This window comes from Crocuta crocuta, unplaced genomic scaffold (genome assembly GCF_008692635.1).
Source record: "Crocuta crocuta isolate KB4526 unplaced genomic scaffold, BGI_CrCroc_1.0 scaffold172, whole genome shotgun sequence".
NCBI lineage: Eukaryota > Metazoa > Chordata > Mammalia > Carnivora > Hyaenidae > Crocuta > Crocuta crocuta.
The window spans coordinates 7,838,702-7,865,448 of NW_027528872.1; the positions used below are offsets into that span (position 1 = coordinate 7,838,702).

At 52.1% G+C, this 26,747-nt stretch overlaps 1 protein-coding gene across 1 annotated transcript in view; it reads right to left on the bottom strand.

Moving 5' to 3' along the window:
- The window catches only part of PKNOX2 (PBX/knotted 1 homeobox 2), a 310,367-nt gene that overhangs the window by 74,996 nt on the left and 208,624 nt on the right, over positions 1-26,747 (bottom strand). Inside the window, exons 4-5 of the mRNA XM_077756512.1 lie at positions 21,404-21,510; positions 3,029-3,137 (exon numbers count right to left, since the gene is read on the bottom strand). Of these exons, the coding sequence (XP_077612638.1) occupies positions 3,029-3,115 (87 nt within the window). The 5' untranslated portion in view covers positions 3,116-3,137; positions 21,404-21,510. The remainder of the gene's footprint in view (positions 1-3,028; positions 3,138-21,403; positions 21,511-26,747) is intronic.

Here is a 26,747-nt window from a genome sequence, read left to right on the forward strand (position 1 = left end):
GCCTTGAGGAAACAAGTCCTACCAGGTCCAGAAGTAATGGGATGAGACCTAAAGGAATAGGAGGAAGTGAGGAATCCCCTTCCAGAGAGCCTGATTTTGGAAGCACTCCCCTGTGTGCCTGACCCATGTTCCTACTAGGCCCGTCTTTCCTGAGGACACTGAGTGTCAGAGAACAGCTAGGTCTCTAGGATAATGAGCTTTAGGAGGGCAGTGGAGCAGGGCTTCCCCTGAGAAGCTGGGCTCAGCCTCTTGACAGCATAAAGGGAAGAAGGTAGGAGGATCAGAGCAAGTTCCCCAGCGGAAGACTCACACTGTAGACATTCCTCTATGGGAGCCACTCCCAGAAGCCCCCAGAGTGTGTGGAGAAAGGACACCCCCCACCAAAGCCAACTGGCATCAAAGTCTAGCTCTCCCTGGAGAGAACAGCCTTTCCCTGTGAGTCAGAGGTCTTTGTCCAGGGGTCTCACTCACCTCCTGCATCCCACTCATTCCATCTCTGCCCTGACTACTCCCCACGACCCTCCAACCTCGTCAGTTTCTTTGGGAACCAGGCTGGCTCAGGGAAGGCACATGGCAGTCTAGCCATAGTCCAGTGGCCCTAGCTAAGGCCATAAGGACTCCAGACTTTGGCTTGGTCACTTTACCACGGACACTGACACTTCCTGTCAGGCACTTCCTTCCTGGACCTTGGGGTCACCGATAGATGTGTGGCTTCCTCAGGGGAAAGTATTCCTTTGCTATAAATATGCTTTCAATGGCCAAGTGCTGGCGGCTTCTCAGAGAGGAGAGCCTTGGGATAGTCCCCACACAGGGCTTCTACTCTGAGCCTCCAGATGGGGAACTGGAGCCTCGGTTCCTCCCCCAAAAGGCAGCTCAGTGGTGTCTTCCGGGGGGGCTGAGCGCCTAGGAGCTACAGCCCCATGTGCATCACCTCCCCCGGCAGCTGGGATGTATTAGTTCTCGGCTGTGTGCTGACAGTTAAATCAGGCTCCTGTTCTTAACTACACCCGATCAGCATTCTTGGACAACACAGGTCCTGCCGCTGCTAATCCCCACCAAACCCAAACTTCTCCCAGCTGCCCCTGTGGGCTTGGGGTGGGCGGGAGGGAGGCAGCCGCCACCAGCTGCGCCAGTTCAATGCTCTCTGACCTCGTGGCCCCGCCCTTGCCTGTCCCCACGCCCTGTGTATGCAGGCCTCTGCACCCACCACCGGCTAAATACAGGAAGCAACCCCCTGTCCATTCCCCATGTCTACTGTGGAGCTAGGAGAGCACATCCAATGACAAAAGAAACGGAGCCAAAGTTCCTGCCCCTTTATCAGTACCCCGGGGGACCCCAACACTGCCTGAGCAGATAAGAGGATGACATCTGTGTCCGCTGAGGAAGAATGAAGCCCGCCCCCCATTATGACCCTTAGGTGCCTAGGTCCCCCGCTAGGTGCCTAGGTCCTGGACTTTATTCTGACTGTGGAGGGGAAGGCCGCACATAGTGCTGCACACCCGGACGCTCTCAAATAGAGGACCGTGTAAATGCCAAGTCCAAGCCTGCGGTCATTCGTGGAAAGCTAATGACGTGGGCAGAGGGTTTGCCGCATATGAGGCTGGGTTGGGGGAGAGCCTAGCGATGACATGTTAGAACAGGGGTGGGGACAAAAGGTCGTGTGCTCAAAGATCAGGGAAAGACAAGTGCTTTTGGATTTTCAGGGGGAGAGGAGCCAGTGGTGGTCCGCCTGCGGGGCATTCTGTAATGTGATTCCCCNCAGGGACATAGGACCTAATGTGAACAAAAGCCTGCCCACCCTGCGTCTGCCCCTTATTATCTGTTTCACGCTGCACAGATCTTCCACGTGGCCCCTGAGAAGGGCTGTGTGTGAAATGCTAAGGAGCAAGGGACATCAGGCAGTGCAAAGACCGGCTGCTGGGTAAGTGTGAGAAGGACCGCTTGACACACGGTTTGCTCTCACTGGCCATTTGTTGAACGAATGAACGAACGAACGAACGAATGAATGTTCTAGCTGGCCACATTTCATNCACTGCCCGTTTGTTGAACGAACGAACGAACGAACGAATGAATGTTCTAGCTGGCCACATTTCATATTACAGATACTCAATAAACACTTCTTGAATTAATACTGACTTGAGAGACCAAGGTAGAGAAAACAGGAGGAAGTGAAGGTAAAGGTCAGAGAATGGAGGCTTCCGTGAGAGCCCAGAGCATAACTCGCTCAGAGCCTCCAGAGAACCACATGTGGAGGAAGATGCACGCAGGGGGAGAGGAGGGCACAGATTCTGGGGTGGTCAGTCTGACAGACGGGGGGAGCCCGACTCCCCAAAGCCGGGCCAGTCCTCTAGAAGGAGGAGAGGAGACAACAGGGAGACAGGACGAAGATGCCACCTTCCCAAGAGACGCAGCCAGGAAGGGTCTCAGAAGAACTTGGGGGGCTGCTGTGTCTCAGGTGGGGGATGGAAACTGGGAACCAGGGAGACAGGGCTACAGGTGTAGAGATACAGTCCTGGCCTTTTTCTAGAAAGAAGCCGACACAATCCTGAACAGAAGGGTGAGTCCTGGAATGGGCAGGCAGAGAAGGACTGGACATAAAGGCTCCAGTGACCAGTAAAGGGGGGATCTGGTACAAAGGAGCCTCTAAGAAATTTCCCCAGATACTCAAACGCAGACTCGATTCACCGGCATCCGGATCTCCCTGAGGGAGGAGTGCTGTGCATTTGTCTGTTATCTGCTCTGAGTGGGAAGCAGGGTGGGGGTAGGGCAGGCTCTTGACTGGGTGCCCCAGACAAGGGTCCCAGATGCTGGTGACAGAGCTACTCAAGTCGGATCTGAACCCGGTTTGTCAAATGCAATGACCCCCTCCAGGGTCTGTGTTTGCCTGCTCTCCAGAGTTGGGTAGGTGGGGGTGAGGGGGAGAGAACCCAGAGAGTCGCCAGGGTACAGCTGAGAGAGGCCTAGCTCTGTCCCGCCCAGGGAAGGCCACCGCACCCCGTTCCCAGCCATCTGGTCAGTCGACACTCACCTGCGGGCTGTCCTGGTAGGGTGGGGGAGGGACATTCTGCGTGGCCATCATCGTCAGAGCGGGGGCTGGGGAGGCATGTTGCATCATGGGATTGATTCACATCGAGGATCTGTGGCAGGAGAAAGGGGGCCGCACTGTTAATACGCTGAGCGCAGGGAGCCCTGGGGACCGGCCGGCTGGACATTTTCTCAGGCTGGGCCACCTGGACTGACGGGCTACAGCAAGCGCTGAGGCCCTTTAGGGGAACAAATGAGAGCTAGGGGGAGAGGCCTGGGTGGGGAGGGGCTTGCTGTGCTGTTTTGACTTGAAAGAAACGACATTCCAATCGCAGGAAGCAACCTGTGTTCCCGCAACCACGCTTTGTTCAGCATCAGCTGGGGCCTGGTTGGAGAGGGGAGCGACGGGGAGGGCTTGGCTGGTGGCAGCACGGGGCACTGGCGGCCATTCGGGTATCCCACAGGACACGGGCGCTGTCCCTTCCCCAGGCTTCTGGAGCAGCCACCTGTGCTCTCAGGGGCAGGAGGCCTCACGTCCTTCCAAGTCCCACCTCCCCGCCCCAGGGTCTGCGAGCACCGACCAACCCCTCCCAGGTGTGCTCGCCACGCCCCCTAGCGGCCGAAGAGAGAGGCGGGGCGCAGGTCGGCTCCTTAGACCCGAGGGTGGAGCCCGCAGCAAGGGGTGACCGGTTGGAGCTCCGCAGGGAAGGGAAAGGAACGTCTGAGAGCCCGGGTGAGCACCCCTTCACTTGCCGAGTTATTCTAGGTGTGTGCTTGTGACTGGCCATATGGATGTATCTGCAACATTCTACTAAGTAAGACTCGTTAGCCTTCATTGGGTACAGAGTCACAGGCATCTGGGGCCAGAAGAGCAGTCAGAGCCAAGTCCACGCCTTCCTTATAGAGGAAGAGAGGAGAGGAAGAGGCCAAGAGGAATGATGTTGGGGGGGGGGTGAGCAGTGAAGCGGGATTGGACCCAAATCTCCAGGTTTCCTGTTCCCTGTGTCCTCCGCTGTCCTCCCTCCTTCCCATCACCAGGCAGTGAGCTGCCCCTGCTGGACCTCAAGGTTTCTTCTTGAACTAGATCACAGTGCTGTAAGTGGAGACAGCCTGGCAACACCACCCAAGGAAACAGAATGCCCGGAAAGCTGTTTACTACAGGAGATGCCCTGAAATATTTAGAGCTGGAAAGCACTGGCTCCTTGCCTGATGCAGACCTGTCCATTGTGGCGCCTGGAAACTCCTAAGAACCTCTGTGGGGCAAGGGACCTGTCCTTCTCCTGGGTGGAGGGTGCTGATGAGCTAGAATCATTTGTGACACAGACTCACACCCTCCCTCCCCTGTGCTTGAGGGCCCTCCAGCCGATCCCCTGCCCTAGGGGTCTTCTGACATGTTCGCATACCTGAATTCTGTGGGAACTTGAGGGTGTTTGGGAGCTGCCTAAGGAAGGGGCTGGTCTCCAGGACCCTGTGGGGTGTGTGTATGTGTGTGTATGTGTGTGTGTGTGTGTGAGAGAGAGAGAGAGAGAGAGAGAGAAGGTGTGGGTGTTGTTTCGATTATTTTCCAGGAAGAGGAGAACATAGAAAGCCTGGCCTGAACTGAGTCTCTGAAGCACCAGGCATGCTTTGACCTTAAGTGTGCAAAGCACTGGGAATTTAGGTGCTCATTCAAGGACTAGTCATCAAGTGTCAACTACATGCAAAGGACTGAGCCAGGAGGAGGTGTGGTTGAATAAATGACGGGAGGCAAGATCTCCTCTCTGAGGAGTGTTATCAGTCGGGGAGGTGATGGCCCCATCGGGCACAAGGAAAATGAAATGGAGGTTCTGGAGGAGACTGTATAGGAAGAGAGGACTTTTGCTGTGACTGCAGGGGATTCCCCATGGCCTCACTGCTACCTACACCTCACCACCCTGGCCTTACTTCCGGTGATGGGCCACTGGGATATCTGTGTGACAAAAACACTCAGGGTCTCCCCCGCTCCGCTCCCTCCCATCCCCACATGACACCCAGATCCATTCTTTATTCTCACAGAGTCTCAGAAAGGAGCCCTCAGGAAAGCCAGCCACCTCAGGACTGGGAGAACCAATGCCTATTTTCACGGCTGGGTCTTTGGGTGGCGGCAAACATCCATGGAAATCAAGAGGAGAGTGAAAAGAGTTCCTGAGGAAAAAAGAGGATAGAGACTCCTTGAGATGTCAGAAGAAACTTCTAGAATGAAGACCTTTTGGATATTGAAATGGGTGTGGAATCTCTCTTTTGGACCCTGAGGGAAAAAAGGAAATAGGGATATCCAGCCTTTCCTGGAACTCTGGTAGATGAGGAAACTTTGGTTGGGGCCTTGGGACCTGTCTAAGGACCTCGTTCACGGAGCCCCAATCCCTGGCCCCCGGAAAAGCGAACCACTGTGGGGCTGTAGTGCCAGCAGCCTCCAGAAGAGGGAGCCTGGGGGCAGAGTCTGGGGTGGGAGCTCCCTCTAGGCGGGTTTTCTCCCCTCTTAGGGGCAACTAGTTTCCTTTAACCTCGGGTTTGGGTCTCAGGGTAACCTAATTCCACGGATGAGAAGGTCACTTAAAGGCAAAGCACAGGACGCTCAATGAGGAGGATTGGGGCTTTTAAAGATAAGAGTCTTTAATCTGCATTCTTTTGTTCACTGTCCAATGAATGGGAGGTAGGGGCACTTTAGAGTTGCTGTCCCTGGAAATATTTGCAAGGAGAGATCGTTAAAAGCTGTCTGCACCCAGAAACAACCATGGCTGCCAAGACTGAGGAGATTTTTCGGTCTGGAGTCTGTCAGGCTGTGAGCAGGGGCCAGACCGGCCTCACCAGAGGACACAAGAACAATTTTCTGAGGACCCAGATGGCCTTTGCCCCTCCCCTCCTCCTCTCTGGGGTCACCACAGGCCACTAGGCCACTAACCCATTGCCCTCTGGGGGCTTCTCTTGCCGGAGAACAGGAGGCCTTTTCATCAGGGGCTTAAGTTTCGTCAGTTCTCTGCTCACTCAGGCACAGAGGCCTCTGGTAACATGACACTGGGGGAGACCCCACGCCCATCTCCGGAAGCTTGCTCTTTTCTTCATACCACTCCACACGCATATGCGCTCCCCCCTCCCCCATTGGTTCCCCCCACTGACTTGGGGGGCTAAGGGGCCATGTGGAACCACCCTGGAGAGGAACATGGGAATCTGACTTCTCTTGTTCTGAAACTGGGCCCAGCGGGACTCCACAGCTGGCTGGGGGCTGCTCCTTAAGCAATAGCTGGGTGCTCGGCCCTTTTTGTACATTCTTTGGGAGTTCGGAGGGGCTTTCAGCATTTGTCAGTGGCTCGGAGGGCCTGCTCCGCCCCGTCCAGAGGCCCTAGTCCTCTGTTACCAGACACCAGGGCACTCGAGGGAGTATAGCCAAGATTGCAAATGGAGGACACCGAGCAATGATTTACCACAGAGAAATTTCCCATGGAAGAGAGGCTCATGTCAAAAGATTGCTCTTAGTGCTGAGAACCTTTATTATGTGACAGCTAGAAGGGGGGACAAAAACCCTGATGCAACATTCAACCCCACAGTGATATCCAAGAAGAAATAATTTGTGTCACTGATATTATCAAAAGGAGCTAACACTGCCATTTTACAGAGCTCGGGAGCTGAGGAAGGCCGTGTTGCATGGGTTGCAGGTGGCTGAAGGGGCATAAAAAGACACCCCTTTAGGAAGTAGGAATGGGCAGCCCTAGAGCACCCACTCCATCTGTCTCCTCAACTCTTGCCCCGCCCCCCCCAAAGGTGAGGTCCCGGGTCTATAGCCCAAACTCCAGTGTGTTGACAAACAGGCTTAGAAAAAAAATAGCAAGCTCGTTAGGAAGGAGCTCATTAGGACTTGTTGACATGAAACCCATTAGACCAATTAACATTCCATTAACGGCCTGGGGCACCAAGGGGTTAATGCTGCCTGGCAGTAATTGGGCTGGGGTGCTGGGGTTGGGGGCTCAGGGCCTTAAGGATGAGAAACAAAGTCTAATTGGGAACTCTCTGGCCAGCTGGCCCGACAGCATTTGCGCTTGCCCTCTGACCCTAGCTGAGGCTACATTGTATCTGGTAGGAGCGGGGACAAGACCAGCCTCCCTCCACTCCTCACTGTTGCACCTCATTGCCCCAGACGGGAGACTGGGTGGATGCTCGGCTCAGAAGAAGGTGTGGATGCAGATCCACCCTCTGGACCGTGAGAGTCCTGTTTTCTTCATCCATCCCTGCCCCCACCCCTTTCTGGTCCAGTTTCTCTCTTCGTGCTCAGGGAAGAAAGTCCCCTCTCCTCTCCCCAGTTATCCGTGGCCCAGTCTTAGAAAAGTTCTTTGGAGAAGCTAGAATCCTTGAGGCCCCAGAACCTGATTCATCTGAAGTGTGTTGTAGTTTCGGGCAGAGGGGTGATGGCAAGGAGCACTGACGCTGGGTTTTCCTTCCCTCTATCCCCTTCCCCCCTTCCTTCCCTCCATTCCTCCCTTCCGTCCTAGACACACTGCTGAGGGGCCCCTGAAGCTCTTCTCCTCTGTCCTCTGACACACACCAGCAGTATTTTCATTGTTTTCCTTGCCTTGCTACGCACAGAGGCTGTGGAAGGCCCGCCCCCTGCCTGGGCCTCAATTTCTTCTTCCGAAAATTCCGGTGAATTTGCCCATTACCCTGCCTGTGGGGTCAGCAAGCCTGGATTCCTTATCAGCTCTGCTACTTATCTGTGGCCAGTACAAGCCACTTTCCTCTCTTGGACTGCAAGCTGAGGGGTTTCACCAGAATAGTCTGAAAGTCTTTGCCCATCGTTTGGCTCTCAACACAAGCTTTGTTGAAGGGGATGGAAATCGTTGGATTGTAGCTTCATTCCTAAGGCTAGCCAAGCTCCAGTCTTCTCTACCTCACTTCCCATTTGAGAGTGAGGGAGGAGGCCCCTGAGGCCAGAGAGCCAGGAGCTCCCATCAGCAGCCCCTGCTCAGAAGCCCCCAGGCGGCTCCCCCCCACCCCCAGGCTGGCCCCTCTGAGCAGCTGCCCAGGCCTGGGTTCTGACGTCTAGACAGATTTGCAGGAGGCTGAAATAACGGAGTGAACTCAGCAGGAGGGACCAAAAGGCTGCATTAGTAACCTGGCTGGCTGCAACTTCTCCCTCAGGAGCAGCCGCCTCAACCCTGGTGCAATCCCGTTTATTTTCCTTCAGCCTCGAGCCTCGTCCAAAATGATAGTCTCTGGCCCAGCTCCCTTCCCAGGAGCGGCCTGTAGGTGGCGCCTCGGAGCCCTACTTTAATTGCATTATATAATATAACCTGTTTACTAAATCATGTAATCAGTCGCCTTAGGATTTACAGCTTCGGATGTGTATAGAGAATTGGACTTTGAGTCAAATTTAAAAACAAATAAAAATGAGAGGCAGCTGTTGCTGATAGTGTGATATTCATCTTTTGGAAACAAATTCACCCCACTGCTATAAATTATGCTTGGAAAAAAAGTGTTGTTGGTGGGAAGGAGTTGGCTAGGTCTCCTGTGCTGGCAACTCAGAGCGATGAATCTTGAAATAACGGTGTCAAACTGTCACTGATTTCATGTGACTCTGTGGATTTATCTAAAGAAACGCAGGGGTGTGTGCGTGCGCGCACGCGCGCACGCGCGTGCACACACACACACACACACACACACACACCAGATTTCTTGTGAAACTCGGGAAGGGCTAGAAATCTGAAGCTTTAGAAGAAACACAGTGCCTGGTTTATGGAGTCAGCACCGGGCAGTGACATGGCGGGGACCAGTGCAGGAATGGTGGAGGATACAGAGTTGGGAGGGAGGATGTACCTGTGGGCTGGGAAGCTGTAAAATCTGAGAAGGTCTGGTTGAGAAGGTCACTGTAAGCGAGGGAGAAGTGAAAAGCCCTTGGGGAATGAAGGGGAAGGGGCCAGCCCCCCAGGAGCACATCAAACGCTGGCCCATGTGTTCTAGGAACCGGGTGGTAGCTGAGGGGCCCGAGGACTCAGGTGACAGGCATGCTGTGGCCTGGTGGACGCTGTTTGGCCCCTGTCTTTCTGACCTTGGGTGCTGGGGGCAAATGGAAGCCCTCCAGTGTGCGAAGAGCAGAGCAGGTCCAGAGAGGGGCGTGGGAGCCTGGAAGGTGGCTGTGTCCCTGTTACTGAAGGCAGGACAGGCAGGAGGGGAACCAAGTAGGCTTTGCACTCAGGATCAGACCCCTGCTCACTACTGTCCTGAAGGTTGGCTGGCTGAAGCTCCAAAATGAGCCGCCGCTCCACCATGACCCAGGTCCCCAGGGACACTGCGCCTGGCACAGAGCCCAAGTCACTGCAGAACACCCCAGCCAGGAGGGCCCCTTCCCACTGCCCCTCCTGGTTCCTGCTTGGAACCCTCAGTAGGAAAGAATTCTCTACTGACTTCAGCAAGACAGCAGGCAACTCAGACCCCTTGGCCACCAGAGCTCTTTGAACTAATTATCATTTGCTACCTTTCTGGGAAGCCTCCTTGGGCGGTGGTGCCAGGTCGTGCCCTATTATTATGATGCTGGTCTCCAGGGGACAGAGTGGAGACACAGCGGAAGCCAGAGTGAGCTTGAACTAGGACTGTGGGCTTCGGACTCCCTGAGACACGTGAACACGCCTCTCTCTCCCCACTTTTCTCTCCTCCTTCAGCCCTTAAGTGCCACATGGGGCAGAAGGTCTATGGAAGGGGTTAGAGCCTTCTTTGAAAGCAGAGAAGGCAGAGAGCCTTCTGCTCCCTCTACCAGGAGTGTAGTCTCCTCTAGGCGGCTGTGGTTCTCCTTCTGAGGGCCTCCGCTCCTCTCCGTTCCCCACTCCCGAAGCCATTTTGTCATGTGGCCTTTATCTGGGACAGCAGTATGCCTCCCGCGCGTGTGGCTGGGTCAGCAGGTCATTGCACACTCACTGACCCGAGCCTAGAGGCCCCGTTCTAGAAGGAGAGGTGGTGTTTTATCCACACTGGATCCCTCTGTGTGCTCAGTTTAGTGACGGGACGCTCAGGGGTCACGGAAGGCAGAGGATTTGACTATGCCCTGGGTGTGAGTGGGGCCGCTGGGAACACAGACCCGCATCACCCCCTGACCAGCTTTCCCAGAGAGGAGCCCCCATCTTGACCTATTGCTTACAGCCCTGCCTCTCTGATGCTGGGGTCTCCGAGCACGTCAGGGCACACTCTGGGCACCTTAGGGCTGCCAACTTAGCCCCTCAACTCCCTCAGTTTAGCGGTTTTGCAATTTGGCTTCAAACACGCAGAGCAGGGTCAGTTAGGACAGTGGCTGGTGCTCTGCCCCAGCCCTCTTTCCTGCCTGCCTCCTGCTTCCCCACGCTGGGGCCCGAAAGTGCCAGAGCCGCCCCCCCCCCCCCCAGCCCCCGCCAGGGCTGTCACACCTTTCCCGGCTTCAAAAAGCTGCTGATATATTTTACAAACTGAAACAGCAATTTAATTCCCCCTGATAGCAGCAATTGTCCATTAGATCTTCCTACCGAGGAGCTTTAACAATAATTCCTTTCATCCGACTGCTTGCTTCTTCTTGATCTGAGAATCAATCCCATAAATAGCAGGCAAGAGTTTTCACATTACTCTCCCCCTCCAGCTTTTAGCATTTTGATGAAGATTCTCATCTCCTCCTAAAGCACTTCACAACTTGGCAATTTTTCCCCCTTTGGTTCCTTTAAACAAAATAAAACAAAAAACCCCCAGAAAGGTGGGGGGAAAGCATGCTGGTTATAAGGGTAAGCGCTGGCCTTGCACGCGCCTCACAGCTAAGTGGTTGGCAGCTTCGCCTGCCTGGAGGCACGAGTGGCAGCCATGACCTCCAATGGCCACCTCCAAACTGCTCAGAGCGGGTGCTGTTCTGCCCTAGAGAGGCACCATGACAGGGTCCTAAATTTCACACTCACCCACGGCCAGGCCCAGCTTTTGCTAGCATTGATGCCTGACTCGGAACATTCCTCCTCTTCCAGCAAAGCCCTCCCCTTGGTGCAGCGCCTCAGGAATGGAGGTCGGTGCGTGTATGTGTGTGGAGGAGGGGGTCATGATACTGCCACGGTGGGGGGAGTCCGTGTAAAGGTTCTGTCAAGGAGCCTCTCTCCCTGGGCCTGTGGCCAAGTTCCCCACCCATCATTCAGGCAACTCCCGAACCTAGAGCTGGGATTCTGCCCTCTGTTTTACATCTCCAGCCCCTTCGTCTCTATCCAGATAGTGTAAGTGGGTAAGGTGGGGAGGGACAGAGAGAGAGTCACAGGCCATCCATTCAATTATTTCTCTTTTCTTTTACACATGCAGGCAGCACCGATGGTCAGGGGCAGAGGAGAGCCCTCCAGCTCTTCCGCGGGCATAGGGAGGATGGGTTGCCAGGGCACTTGGGAGCCCCAGCCTGCTCCCCCAGGACACCATCATGTGCTCTCTTGTCTGGGTGCGCGCGCACGCGCGCACACACACACACACACACACACCTAAAAATGAACCCAGGGACTGAAATCCCCCTCGACAAACCCGATTCCCAGGTTTATTATTATTTGTCAAGAGCTGACGGCAGCCGCTGCTCGGGAACAGAGCTGAGAAAACAACAGAGGCTGGGCCCCTGAGGCTCACAACTCAACAGAGACAGAGCAGCAGCTCCGGCGCTGGGCATCCCAGATGGGAGGAGAGCTGCTGTTCTTGGAGGAGCCACCTCCCTCTCATCAATCTTTCTCTTCTCTGAGGCGGTACACAGGGAGAGGAGCACTGGTGGGGAGCCGGAAAGGGGAAGGAAAGCACGGGTGGGCTGGGAGGGGGCTGGGGCAACAGGACTGGGGGGGTGGCATCCATAGAGATAAGGGACGCTGACTCCTGTCCCCTCTGTCCCTTGTGATGCTCTCAGAGTCTCCTGGAACCAGAGGATCCTAAGAGGGTCAGCCAGGCTCCATTTGTCCCTCAAGACCATACCGTGTCCTCTCGCTGGATGATAGCTGGGTCCATTTTTTTTTTTTTTAATTGCCTCCAGAAAAAAAATGGCCAAGAGTCAGGGTTGTTGAGCAAGTGGCTCTCTGGGCTCAGTTTATCGTAGAAAAGCCACTCGTCCCTGATACTTCCTTCACCAGCTCATGGAAGGGAGGGAGACCCGGCACAGTCCAGAGCAACGGGGTCCACTCAGGGAGGAGGAAAGGGTGCCCAGGGGCCTCCCTCAACGTTGGGCCTCACTGCTGTTGGGAACAAGGGCAGGTCACCTGCTCTGTGCCCCCATCTGTCGGGAGAGGGAGCCCCAGGGAAGGGAGGACAGTGGCTGCCATGTGCAGAGCAGTGATGCTGGGCAGTAAACGTCCCTGGGCATTGCCATCCGGACCCAAGCCCCAGGCGAACAGACATGCTCTCTATCACCTAATGGGAGTTTTCCTCCATGCTTTTTCCCATCGGCCATCAACATCTCTGTATTACACTCCTGTGCCCTTTCCTTCATCAGAATTTGGCTCAAAACTCTACTCTTCCATGAAGCAGAAGTAGAGCATGGAAGGGTGAATGATCACTACATGTGTTTCTATATTATGGAAAACCTGCTTCCCATCCACATGTCCCATCTCGCCCATCGAGCCCTGTGCTCCCTGGCAGACCAGATCATGGCTCCTCCTTGCCTTTCCTTTCTAGGGGGGAAAATCTTGTGCCATATGATTTCACAAGCTATCTCCTTGTGGAGCTTGCATATATACACAGTTATGATTTAATTTCTTTGGCTTACTGTTAACATGTAAAACAAACACACAAATCTGGAAAAGATAGCTCTTCAAGTTCCAGCAGTCATTTACACCTCAGTGAGAATGAGTGTGTTTCCCTGGAGCAAATTTTGATAGGGTGAGATGGTAAATGCAATTAATAACAGCTGCTGTTCATTGAGCTTTCTCCATGCCCCAGGCATTATGCTAAGCTTCTGATAAAATAACCTTATTTATGTTTTCCCAGCCATCTTATGGCGTAGGCATGATGGCCGTCCTCATTCACGGATGTGGAAACTGAAGCTTAGTGCGGCTGAGGAAGTTTTCCAGTGTGATTGACACATGGTCTGCTTTCAGATTCCGAACGTTTAACCTAGAAGTCTCAGGGTGGAGGCGGGGAAACACCAGAGGAGGGGTCAGGCCCCCGGAAATTAGAGAGGTACAGAAAAGGCTCAAGGATGGGTGTGCAAACAAACTACCGACTTTGAGTTGGGCCATCCAGTACAGGCTGCCCTTTCACTTTCCCATGCCCTGCATCTCCACGAATTATATTCCAGCAATCCCCCTAAATATCTTCCGAATGGCAAACCTGGGCGTCTGTGCCTCCATTGATGGACATGCACTTCACGCCTCTGGAAGGTGCCTCCACTTCGACAGCGGTTCACTACTACCAGCCGTGTCATCTTTGGACGGCAGCGTGTGTGCACATCTATTTAAATATTTTATTGCATTTTGCCCTCCTTGTTTCATACAAATGAGTGGAAGGTGGAAGACTGTAAGCGCTGACGCCAGCTATTAAGAAGTCGGGGTCTCCTAAACGTAATGCCGCGGAGACAGACGTGGAGAACATTAAGAGTGCTGAAAGAGGCAAGTCTTAAAGTCTCCCTCGTAGACTCACTGGACTGCGGGTTCAGTTATGAAGGGAGAGAACAGAATGAAAGAATGCACAGGAAATGACACAAGTACAAGGGTGAAGACTGCATCTACAAGGCGGTGTGAGTGGGGACGGGGTCACGTGCTTTAGCTGTCTGGGGGCCTGGCTCTGCGGACTTGGGCGGAGCGAAAGCGGGCCTGCCTGTGCCCTGACCTCACGCTCTGTGGCTCTGTGGCTCTGTGGCTCTGTGGCGTCAGGGCCGGGGCTCTGACTCACATTGACTGTGATTCCGTCAGCCTGACCGTGAGGCCCTGCTGCCCCCCAGGTGGNCCCATGGTTTTCCAGGAACCACCCACAGCTACAAAGAAGCCCCTGCTCTGGAGGGGAAATGTGCCCATGACTCACAGGCGAAGAGGCACCTGGCTGTATCTTTGGAAAGCCTGCCCAGTTGTGCAGTATTGGTTTTTGCAAGTAGGGGCAGCCCATCCTTAGGGGGCATCCCATCTCTTGTCCTGTCTCCCCGACTTCTAGCTTTATCACCCTGCAGAAGCTCCTTCTTGCCCACCCTCCTCCCTCGGCCCAGAGGGACCCCGAGCAGCAGTCTAAACGGGCGCCCAGGGACAACATCTTCACAGGCCAGCAGCAGGATTATGGCCCACAGCTTCCCAAGCAGGCAGCAGCTAAACGGACGTGCAGAGGACCAGAGCTGTGCTCTACTTCCCACTGGCTCCTGCCTGTCCCCTGCTGAGCGAGCCCCATCCCCCTTCAAACTCCAGCCTTGGAAAGGGGTCTGTAGTTCTCTGGCTTCTAATAGGGAAACCTTTACTCATAGGCTGGCCCTTTCTACTGCACTCAGGCACCAAGGAGAAGTGTTTCATATTAGCTTGTCTGAAAAGTATAACTCACCTCCAACCTTAATTCTGCCTTTTGCAATGCCAACTCACGTTCTATCATGGTGGTCCCAGCGGAAAGAAAGAGTCCTGCCTTGTACAGAAGCTTTGTGGACTTGAGGTTCAAAACTGTGCCTCTACATTCCCCCTCTTCTCTCTCCAGTAAGAGGGGACTCCCACTCCTCAGAGGACCAGGGGATGGAAGAAGAGAGAAGACCATTTTGCCCAGTAGACTCTGGCCCTTGGGGACTAATTAGGATGCTCTGACTTAGAACAGAGGATGATCTTCTGGGATCTGAGCACTTGTTAATCTGGATCTTCCATTGTCTGGCCCTCTCAGGGAGAAGGAGCCAAGCATCTTGGCTCCCAGACCTGGAGGTTCTGTCCAGAGCAGGTCGGTCTAGGCAGTCAGGGGAGCCGCATGCGAGAGGTGTCTGCTCCCAGAGCAGTCTCTGGGGTGGGGAAGAGGGGCAAGTGGGAATTCTCACCCAAGATGCCTCCCCCAGGGCACAAGGTAGCCTAAGGCTGGGGCAGATCCAAGCTATCAGGAGGCCATTGTAATCTTTCTTCTCTTTTTTAGGGCCTGGCTGTCTCAGGTCAAAGCGTCTGCTGTGCAGCACTGCGGAGGGAAGTCTCCTTGTGCGGGAATTCATAAAAGTGAGAAAAAAAAAAAAGATCTCACTTAATGAGACACTTGCCACGGTCAGAGATTATTTCACTAATGGGACCTGTGTGTGGAGGGGAGCTGAGAAAGTGCAGGGAGCAGGGAGATGAAGAGGAAAAGAGGCCCATTTGAGAATGATCGGGAAGGTCAAGGAGAAAGGTCCCCAAGGGGGACAGGCAGGGGATGCTGAACGGATGAAAGGCTCAGGGAAATGTCTGCAGTGGGAGGCTGGCTGCTGTGGCTGCCCTCCTGCCCAACTCTGCCTTCCCCTCGTTTGCCGCTCCTCAGTTTCTTCCCCAATCCTAGGAGCAGCGGGGACTCCGGGCTCCAGGTGGACTGGCAGAGTGAAAGTCTCCTGAGCGGTCATGAGGTCTGACTTCTCTGTTCAAATGAGAAAACTTGTCCAAGTCCACGCAGCGAGTTGAATATAAGGACCTAAGTAGAATCCAGGTCCCAAGGAACAAATTCGAGAACCATTTACTGAGTGCCTACAATGTGCCAGGCTCTGTGCTGGGCAGTGGAAGTTTCCAGGAGGAAACAGATGAGGGAGCAGGACAAATAAAGGAATAATGAAATGAAAATTTCCCTGAGCTGAAGCAGGACAGGTGACTATTTCGGGTTGAAAGTGGTCCCAAGGCCTGAGTAGGGGTAATGAAAAGAAGACAGGTGCAAACAAAGCCAAACACACAGTGGTGACGTTTTCAAGCTTGCAAAAGAAAAGAAAACTGAGTGTTTACAGAAGTTCTCATTGCAAGATGGGAAATAGGAAGATGGTAGAACAACATCTTCAAGACCTAAGAGAAGAAGGTTTTGAACATGGGCTTCTGAGCTCAACCGGATTATCCATCAAATTTGAAGACCAAATAAAGTCTGTTTCGGACATGTAGGAACTCAGAGTTTATTTCCCAGGCATCCATATCAGAAATAATTAGAGGGTGTTTCGGCAAAACAGAGGGGTCAGAGGAGGTGGGCAGTGTATGTTTAAGATATGGTGACAATCTGATGTGACCCAGTGGGAGGGAAGGGGGCTGGACGGGAATGAGGGGCGAGTGGTCACCTCTGGGGTATCGGAAGATCCTACCACAGCGGCTAAGTTGTAATGTTCTGTTTCCTTTTCCCTGGTCAAATCACACTATTCAGTTCTGCGGTTGGATAATATTTCCATCTTATGATCAACCTAGAGTTGAAATGCAGAGGGAACTAAGTGATAGACTATAAATCTTCAGATCTGTAAAACTGCTATTATACTATAAAAATAAAACATAGTTAATTATATGTAGTGCTATGTGGTATATAGTGTAGAACATGTAACTTATACATACTATATTCTATATAATACTATATATTAAAAATAGATAATGTCAAATATGGTTTAATAAAAATGATCAAACTACTCCAAATTGGAAGGGGGAGAATATGTTCTAATTTCCCCAGCTGTCATAGCAGGGAGTTAATAGATAAATACATAAATGAAGAAAGAGGACCTTAAGTATATTATATAACATAGTAAACACTGGCCACCAAATAACTAAAATCAGAGACTGTTTCTTGTGGTTGATTTTGGATCGATGGACCAAAGTAAGGGAAAGAAGGGTCACTTTTTATTCTATTTTATGGCTTTTGCCCTGCCTTTTCCTCACATACATACTTTACTTCAAATTTTAACAATACCTAAAATTAAATAATGAAATATCCAAGAGAACACTACATTCAGCAATTGAAAATAATGGAGACAATCTATTTATTTTCACCTGAAAAGCTATCCATTCATTATATAACATAGGTTTAAAAAGGAAGTTGTTAGAGAAGTATTTAAGGAGCGCCTAGGTGGCTCAGTTAGTTACTTGCCGGCTTTGGCTCAGTTCAGGATCTTGCGGTTCGTGGGTTCGAACCCTGTGTCAAGCTCTGTGCTGATAGCTTGGAGCCGGGAGCCTGCTTAGGATTCTGTGTCTGTCTCTCTCTCTGCCCCTCTCCCACTCGTGCTCTGTCTCTGTCTCTCAAAAATAAAGAAATGTTTAAAAAAAGTATTTAAAATATGATACTTAACTCTGTTTGCCTAAGTACCCAAACCAGTAAGCTATAGTCCCCTTCTGTGTTCTCTACACCCGTGCCAAGGGACTTGCTTTTGGAAGTCTCGCTTGTCTAGGGTTTTTATAAGATGCATATCTGGTTTTGCCACAGGGAAGAGCTATCTTATGTATGTTTCCAGTAACAAATGTAAGTTTTTGATTGTAAGTGGTCAGTCCCAAGATGGGCCTGGATGGAGCTGCTCAAGAGATGAAAGCCTTACACACAGCACTGGCCTGGAGGAAGTCGCTGGGGAAGGAGGAGCCCAGGCTTATAGATGTCAAGGCTGAACAACACCTCAGACAGCTCCCGGCCCACCTCCCTCATTTCACAGATGAAGGCCGCAGGTGGGGCCTGATAAAAGGTCACTGCATTGAAGTAGAGTCCAGAAGAGAGAAGCGGGCTGTTGAAAGCCAGATTCGGGAGCCAGCCCACGAGAAGTGGAAGGGCTGGAATGGAGGCCCGAGGCCAAGGCTCTGCAGAGAATCCTACAGGGAGATGGCAGGGGTGTGTGTGAGGGGCTGGGGTTGGGGGGGGTGGGGTCTCCTTCAGGAGCTGCTCAGCGTGCAGATGGCTTGACTTGGAGGGGAGACCTGGCGAAATCAGACCAGAGCACCCTTCCCTAGTGTCCACGGTAGCTGGAAAGGCACACCATTAATGGAGGCAGGAGGAAGTGTGTTGGGGCTCCTAAGGAGGGGCTTGGCGCAGGGCTGACATTTACGGAGCATTTATCACGCGCCAGCCACTGTGTGAGGTGCTTTCTAGTACGTTATCTCATTTAATCCTCAAAGAAGCCTTCTAAGGTAAATACGATTATCCCAATTGCATAAAAACAATGACGGTCAGAAAAGTTCAGTTAACTTGCCCTAAATCTTACAGCCGACAAACGGCAGAGCTAGAATTGGAGTCTGGGTACGTCTGGTCCCAAAGTCCCTGCCCAGGGGATCAGAGGGCTTCATTAACTGTATGTCAGCCAATTATAAGAGGAGAAACGTCCTTCCTGAACTGTGAAACAACTAATCCCATTCCCTTCCTGAGCCCCACACGTGTGATCAGTCCCTCTACCCAATCCATGAATATCCAGGCACACTGGCGGGATCCTGGGGACCGGGATTTACGTTTGCCCAACAGCACTCTGAAAATTCCCACCTGGAAGAGTATCAGCAGTAGAGGCTCCCTTTCCCACAGCTCTGAGGACTGGCATTGCCTCCTGAGGACAGAGTCCTGCTGTTCCAGAGCCCAGAAGGAGATGGGCTGGGGACGGAGCATGAGTGAGTGCAGGGAAGAGGAGAGAGGCTGGAGTCCTGAATTCCTGGTTTCTGGGTGCTCAGCTCCACACCTGTCTAGCACCAACCTCAAGGGCACCCTAATTGCTCTTGCGGCCCCTCCCATGTTGCCCCCGGCCTCCCTCTGTGTCTCCCTGGGTACCTCTGCCTTCAGGGGGAGGCAGGCAAGCCCAGGAGAGTATGTCAGTTAGGGTTTGTCGGTGACACGTGGAGATCATTAACGAGGCTTATTTTTAAATTGTAATTGCAAAATGTAAATGCTCCCCAAACTGATGTGTAATTGCTACCCCTCCACCCCAGCCCTTCCCCTCTGGTGCCAGCTTTGCAAGGAGAGAATTAGAAAATAAAAAGGGGGTGGATTATGTAAGCAAAACGGTTTTAAAAAAAGAGAACGAGAGAGCTAAGAATTTAAGTGAGACAGCTGGCGGCTCCTCTGATTGCCACACTGCCAGCATTAGCTGCAAAAATTGTCCTTGCCGACTGCACCAATCCAAGCAACGGTGTCAACTGTATTTAGCCCCCAGAACAGACTTGTCTAACATTCATCAAGATGGTTTGGTGGTCAGTGTGTGTGTGTGTGTGTGTGTGTGTGTGTGTGTGTGTAGGGAGAGTGAGGGGAGGTCAGGGGGATATTTGAGGTCGCCCCTAAGTCATCCATGGAAAGTTTCTATTCTATGGAAAGCCAAAGTATGCAGCGGGCGTTAGCAGTCCATCAACCCATTTCCATCCTTCCCTTTATTCTGGCATGTAAGGGGGTGGGGCACCTCCATTCTCCCAGGCACCGTCTGATCTGTTTGGACTCCAGCATCTGCAGCCTCGGAGTGGAGAGAAATAGGGCTCTACCTAGCAGTTCAGCAAGAACTTCAGCACGATTGCCAGTCCCAGAGAAGGTCCCCCTGACTCAGCCAAAACATCTGTGCACACTGGTTCACCAGGAGTCTCTAATCCTGTCTCTCTCTCCTTCCTTCCTTCCTTCCTTCCTCCCTCCCTCCTTCCCTTCCTTCCTTCTTTCTTTTTCTTTTCTTTCTTTCTTTCTTTCTTTCTTTCTTTCTTTCTTTCTTTCTTTCTTTCTTTCTTTCTTTCTTTCTCTCTCTCTCTCTCTCTTTCTTTCTTTCCTTCCTTCTTTCCTTCCCTTCCTTCCTTCCTTCTTTCCCTCCCTCCCTCCCTCTCTCCCACCCTCCCTTCCTTCCTTTCCTTCCTTCTTTCTCTTTCTTTTTTCTTTTCTTTCTTTCCTTCTTTCTTTTTTCTTTTCTTTCTTTCTTTCTTTCTTTCTTTCTTTCTTTCTCTCTCTCTCTCTTTCTTTCTTTCTTTCTCTCTCTCTCTTTCTTTCTTTCCTTCCTTCTTTCCTTCCCTTCCTTCCTTCCTTCTTTCTTTCCCTCCCTCCCTCCCTCTCTTCCACCCTCCCTTCCTTCCTTCCTTTCCTTCCTTCTTTCTCTTTCTTTTTTCTTTTCTTTCTTTCTTTCTTTCTTTCTTTTTTCTTTTCTTTCTTTCTTTCCTTCTTTCTTTCTTTCTTTCCTTCCTTTCCTTCCTTCTTTCCTTCCCTTCCTTCCTTCCTTCTTTCTTTCCCTCCCTCCCTTCCTCTCTCCCTCCCTCCCTTCCTTTCCTTCCTTCCTTCCTTCCTTCCTTCCTTCCTTCTTTCCTCCCTCCCTCCCTTCCTTCCTTCCTTCATCATCTCCTCACGGCTCAGAAGACCTCACCACAACTACTGTCTGCAGTGATCTCCCTTTGACAAGACCGTGCACACAGGCTCATTGAAAAGATTGTCAATCTGTCCCTGAAATGGGCACTGCCAAACTCCTTTGCTCAAGAGTGAATCTTTGAACCCCCTAGATATGTCTTTTTCTCTGGCATTTACCTCTAGGAGCCACAGCCTGCTTCAGCATGCCCCTCCCCCCCCGCCACGGTTGGCTTCCCAAATGGCCAGAGGGCGTAGGAACCGAGACAAACCCTGGGAGTCAGTTCTTGCCCGTGTGGTCCTCTGGAATATCTATGGTCTTGCTAACTTGCGGAGCTGGCCCCGGGAACATTCACCTTTCTGATCAACTGTCTCCCTTTCCCTCTCTCCAGGGAAACCAGCTTTTGTGAGGAATCAGGCAATGATGACTGCCCCCCAAAATGAAGGCTGATGAACTGTAAGGTCATGGCACCTCTAGGACAGCAGGGAAACCTCCAAAGTCATGGGCAGCGTCCTTTGGAGTCGGGGCCCAATCTCACCATAACAGATCCAGCCCTTATCATGGCCTACTGGAAAGAAAAAAGGGTTGTTCTGGATAACTGGATTTCTAAATCCCTGCCTATACTTATGTCTTCAAGATCGTGAAGTTACTTAAGGGGATTAAAAAAGCCCTATCTGATAAGAGGATTAAATGAGATTCTCCATTCAAAATGCCTTATACATTCTAAAGAACTATCTCGCAGAGTTCATCAGAGATACCTGGAATGCAGTTTCCTCTGTGTGCATCAGAAACACTTGGGGTGCAGCTTCGGTATGAACCTCAGCTTAGAAACCAGACTCTCTGGTGTGAGGTCCAGGTCGTGCATTTTAACAAATGCCCCTAGGCGGTTCCTAGGTGATAACGCTTGCTCCAGAAGGCTGTACGTTATCGTCACCGCGGATGTAAGCAACAGCCCGTCCATCTGCATCGACAGCACTTTATTGTTCCCAGACTACGCAGGAGAGAAGACAGGTACGTAGGGAGAAGGCACAGCCCTGGTCCTGGCCTCAAGCAGCTCGGGGCGGGGGAAGGCACGAACAAAAGAATACGAGGTGGGCGCTCCAAGGTTGTGTATGCTAAGTGCCAGCTTATGTGGGGAGTCTCTTCTCGAGGCTTTCAGAAGGCAAGAGCAGCTGCCTGGAGGGCTTAACTATGTGTTTAAGGATGGAGAAGTTTTCTTACTGTTCGGGTGATCCTGGCGGACTCGAGGATGGCCCTCAGGAGACTCACTCCCTCTTCTCACTCCCGGCTGGGGCAGAAATTCTTTCCGTCAGCTGGCGCCAGAGCACCTGTAAAAAAGGGCAGAGCAGCTCTCAGAAGGGATTAGAGGCCGGGGTGGTAAGAGAACAAGGGGGTGCCACCCCTGGCTGTGAGGGAATCTTCCATGTGCTCTCCAGACCTCCCTGCCATATGCAACAAGCCNCATCAACCGTCTGGTCTGATATGGTTATGCGCTCTGCCCTCTCTCCCCCAACGTGGGGCCAAGTCTCTGAGTGACTCTGGGCCCTGGGTTGGGCAACGCTGGCTTCTTGTTCTAAATTGTAGGGAGCTCAGAGGAAGGGTAATAGTCACAACGTTTCCAGATGTGTGGCTGAGTCTCAGATCCTTTTCCAGTGGCAGACTTTGGCTGCGGGTCTGGGCAGACACTACTGGGGGCGGGGAGGGGGCCTGTGGGCAGAAGGGAGGAAGAGTCAGGAGGGCAGCGGACTCCGAGCAGAGCCTGACAGTGAAGACAGCCTTGGCCTGAAGGTGGCTTTGGCTGTACCACTTACCGATTTATTTTTAGATCAAAGTGAATCATTTTGGTTCTCAATGCTTGAAACGAACTTCGATCTTCAGAAACTGGGGTTGGTGGTCTGCACTGGCCTAAGGCCTGGCCTGACACTTCCTGGACACTCACGTTAATTTTCTTCTTATGGATGAGTTGCTAATTTGACTCCGAGGAGGCTGCGCTGAGGGCTAGGATAGCAGGGTCACGAGATGGAGGGTGGAAGAGGGCTGCTCCATGCCTGGGCTGCACTTTTTTTTTTTTTTTTTTGCCTGGGATNGGGTGGGGGTGCATATAGCCAAGAGCCCCTGCCCTACAACCAGAGGTAAATGCATCTTTACCATCCACAGTTCCTTTCTAGTTAACACCATCTTGGTCTCCTTGTAAAAACACATTTGCACCTCAGTAAAGAATGTAATTAACTAGTGACATGACAACAGGAGGAGCTAAACAGTGGCCGGGCTGGGAGCTGCAGTGGGGAAATGGAAATTTAGACATTCCCCGCCTGAACAAGACTTCCCCGCCTGAACAAGACTTCCCCGCCTTCCTTCCGGTGTGTGAGTGTGTGTGTGTGTGTGTGTGTGTGTGTGTGTGTGTGTGTGCACATCACCGGGGGTGAGGGTGGCAGAGACAGAGCATCCGGGATCCTGAGGGGGCATGAATTCCCGCCTGCAGGGAAGAGTAAGCTGGGGCATGCTGGGAGGGGGGGATGAGCTGAGGGAAACTTCCGAGATAGGTGGGTTGCTTAATGAATTTCCATTAACAAAAGCTCACTGGGTGGAAACAAACTCCCTCCCCACCCCTTCAGATGCCTCTTAGGAGCTGAGGACTAGAGGTACATTCAAAGCAGCAGGGAGGTCAGGGCAGCCCCCCCNCAGCAAAGCTGGGAGAGGTGTCCTAGTCTTCCCTCCTGGATCACCCCTTCATTTCATTCTTCCACCACTGCCCACCCCTTTCCAGTCAGGGCAGAAGATGCTCCTCCCTCCCTTCCATGCCCCGTGCCACAACCATGGCGGCCAAGCCCCTCCTTGACACCACAGTTTGCCCCTCCAGCTTGCCAGCTGCCTCCAGACTGAGCTTCCCAGGCAGATGCCCTTATTCTGCATCCATCCCAGGCCCCAGAGAAGGAAGAACCTCACTCCCCCTGAGGGGTTTACCCTGGCGTCAGCTCCTCCCCCAGAACTTTCAGTGGCTCCCTACTCACAGTAGGCACCGACAAAGGTTCACTGATGGCATTTTACCAAGTGCAGCCTTCAAGGTGTCTGCAGTCTGGCCCCGAACTGCCCTTCTAGACCCTTCTGTGACTCATATGGTCTCTGTCCCCCGTCCAGACACAAACTTCTCCCATTCTCCAAACCTGTACCACAGTTTCCTGCTTCTCCTGCTGCCCCAGTTCTATATTTCTACCTAACAGGACCTTCGCCATTCTTCAGTATTCAACTCAAACATTCTGGCTCCCTCCTCTAGAACCACAAGTAATTTTACCTCCTCCGTGTTTCCAAGTAACATGCTGTTTATCGTTCTCTGAAAGCTCTTGCCACATTCTGTCTCATGCTATAGTTATCTTACGTATTCTTCCTCTCTTTCCAAACTGGAAGTTCCTCTTGGGCAGGGACCCCGTCTTGAGTCAGTAACTTTTTGGTTTACGAACAACTTCCATATGTACTATCTTCTTTAACTCTCAGAATGACCCGTAGAGGTCAATATTTTCATACAACTTAATTTTCATTATCTTTACAGAACAATAGATGCTGATTAGTACAAAATAGTTAAATAAGACGGAGAAAATTTAAGTTAGTTGTAATCCCATAAAAATGAAACTCTTCTTTCCTAAAAACAGTGTTATCCTCTATAGACTGTTCCGCAATCAGGCTTTTATATTTAGCGATGTATCATAAATATCTTTGCATATAAGGAAAATATACACTGTAATCCTGTGGCTAAATGGCATTCCATTTATGGACACGCTATAATTATTCAGCCCAATTCCTACCACTTGTTGTTTAGATTATTTCTGGTTTTTGCTGTTATCAATTACGCCCATTCTTATCGCTGAATTTGCTCCAGACTTGGTCATTGTCCTCAGGATAAGTTTCTAGATATGGGAGCTGCCAACTCCAAAGGTATTTTCATTTTTAAGAACTTTTACAAATGACCCACGGGAAGGTCACACCAATTGACATCCTATCTGTGCTGTGTGAGAGATGCCTTTCTCTTTGCCAGCTAGTGGTTCCCATTCTACAGATGCGGATAATGCGGCTGAGGAAAGTCAGGGACTGGACTCGCCCGAAAACACAGCCAGCAAGCGGCATGTCTTCTGACTCTAGACATTTTGCTCTTCCCACATCCCCACCTCTTTGTGCTCTCCTATTTCTTACCAATCCAAAGGGAGTGGCTGCAGTAGGAAGTGCTGAGGGGATGCTGGGCTCCCAGAAGAAAGCAGGTGGCTGTGCCCTGAGGTGTGGGGTGGGCCGCTCCTGGGAGCTCCACCGATGTCTGCCTCCCCTGCCTCATTTCCCATGTGTCCCCGGGGCCTACGCGGCTGATGAAACCTCTATTCTTGGGTAGCTTTTTACTCTCCCTTCCTCCCTTCTTCTGGGCAAGGGCAAATTGCTTTAATTTAGCCTCTATGTATTATGCTCCTACAACATACCAGGGCCTGGACATACAAAGCTCACACACACTGGGGCACCTGGGTGGCTCAGTCAGTTAAGCATCCAGCTTCGGCTCAGGTCATGATCTCACCCTCCGTGAGTTCAAACCCCGCGTCGGACTCAGGGCTGACAGCTAGGAGCCTGGAGTCTGCTTTGGTTACCCCCCGCCCCCCCGTCAGTCCCTCGCTCATGCTCTGTCTCAAAAATAAATAGACATTAAAAAGTTTTTTTCAGAGATCACACATAAACACACACATGGGCTCTGTCTTCGAGGTGTTCACGGTCTTGATGATAAGGAAATAATTGTACCCTGTAATGTACGGATGTTCTTGGCCTTACCACCCCCTCCTCTGCCAAAGGCCACAGCGGGGAGAGGGTCTGGGTCAGAGTGAGGAAGGTGGAAGGCCCACCCGCCTGGTCCTTCAGCCTCTGCTTCTAATTGTGTCCCTTCTGGCACTAGAGGGGAGCTCCTTCCTGATGTTGTGGTGCAGCCACAAGCTTTGTTGTCTCTCCCCTCTAGCTCTGCCTCTGTCGCCAACTGCCACCCCAGAGGTAGCACTGAGGAGCCTGACCCCCCCACCCCCACGAGTCACTCCAATATGAGGGAAGAGATGCCAGCCATCCCTGGCCCCACGCAGGCACCAATAAAATACACATTTGAGAGAGGAAGGACAGTCTGAGGTGACGCCAGCCTGTCCCCGCACAGGGCACCGCTTCAGGGCTACAATATACATAGATTTCTCCTTTCCTAGAACTGACAAGCACCTAGTTCCCAACAGCCTGGAGAAAGCTTCAAGGCAGAAATATAGCTTGTCATCTCTGTTCTGTCACTGCCAGCGATTCCTCTGAGCATAAGGAGGGCAACTCAAAAAACACCGAGGAGAATGAGAGACAGTCCGGGGTTGTGGGGTGCGGAGAGGAGCCTGCCCATGGATCGTGGCCACCCTTCCTACCCCGGGGCAGCTCTGTGGGCCCTGCTGCCCCTCCACGCTCAAGCCTGCCTCCCCTGAAGGAGGGGCCGGAGTGTGCCTTGTTAGATCTTGGCCACTGAGAACACACCACCCTCCCTCTTGTTGCCATATAAAATCCTTCTCCTCTGGAGGCCAGCATGCAGCCTGAGACACTACTGCTCTGATCTCGAGGCTGGACTTGGGCTTAATTAACAGGCAGCCTGCAGGCAGGGAAGCAGGGAGAGAGCGAGAAAGAGGGAGATGGATGGGAAGACATGGACCCTGTGTGACCTGGTGGCCCACATGTTTCAGGGACAAAGAAGGAAGCAGGAGTTTCATCTTAAAGATGGAGTCCCTTCTGTCGCTGCAAGATCTCCAGGGAATGGAGAACCCTTTAGCCCTGGTCAGGCCCTTCCCTGCCTGTCCAAGTTTTAAACCAGGGCACCCTCTGACGACGGGCAGGCTTCCCCAGAAAACACCTTTGCCTGTTTCACCAACTTTTTGCAGATGAATATGGGACAATGGTGAATGGGGTTTCTGAAATCTCTGGCTAGAAGCCCAAACCAAAGGCCACTTTGGGAAAGCTGCCCCATGCTGAATCTATCCCAGGAGCAAAAACCATCAGAGTCATTGTCTCTTTTGGCCCAAGAGCCTTGAAAGAGCCTGTTCTCACTCCGCAGCCCACCCCACTGGCAATTCTGGTGTAAGTGCAGTGGCGGAGGGACCCTTAGGCACCTCCCCAATAGTGGGCATTTGTGACAGTCTAAGGCTGCTCTCACCTTCTTGCTGGGCTGAGCAAGCTAAGGATGTATGACGCTCATTCCAGCCTGGTCATGGCTTTGCTAGGTGATGTTGGTCAAAACCCTTCACCCTTTGAATTCTGTTCCATCATCCCCATCATCCTCATCGTCATTATCATCATCATCAGTTTTCGTCACTGTTTGCACACAAGAGGCTGGACCCGACCGACAGTGTGATCTCATCCTCTGACTGCTCTTGGTCAGCTGTTCAACTCAACTGTCCTCACCTTGCGTGCCACCAGAGCAACAAGGCTGATCTCCAAGAGCCCAGAGTCCAATCCTCTAAGAAAAGAGGGTCTCCTTGGAAGCTAAGATGATTTATAGACTTGTTTATACCAATTCTTCCCTGCTCGA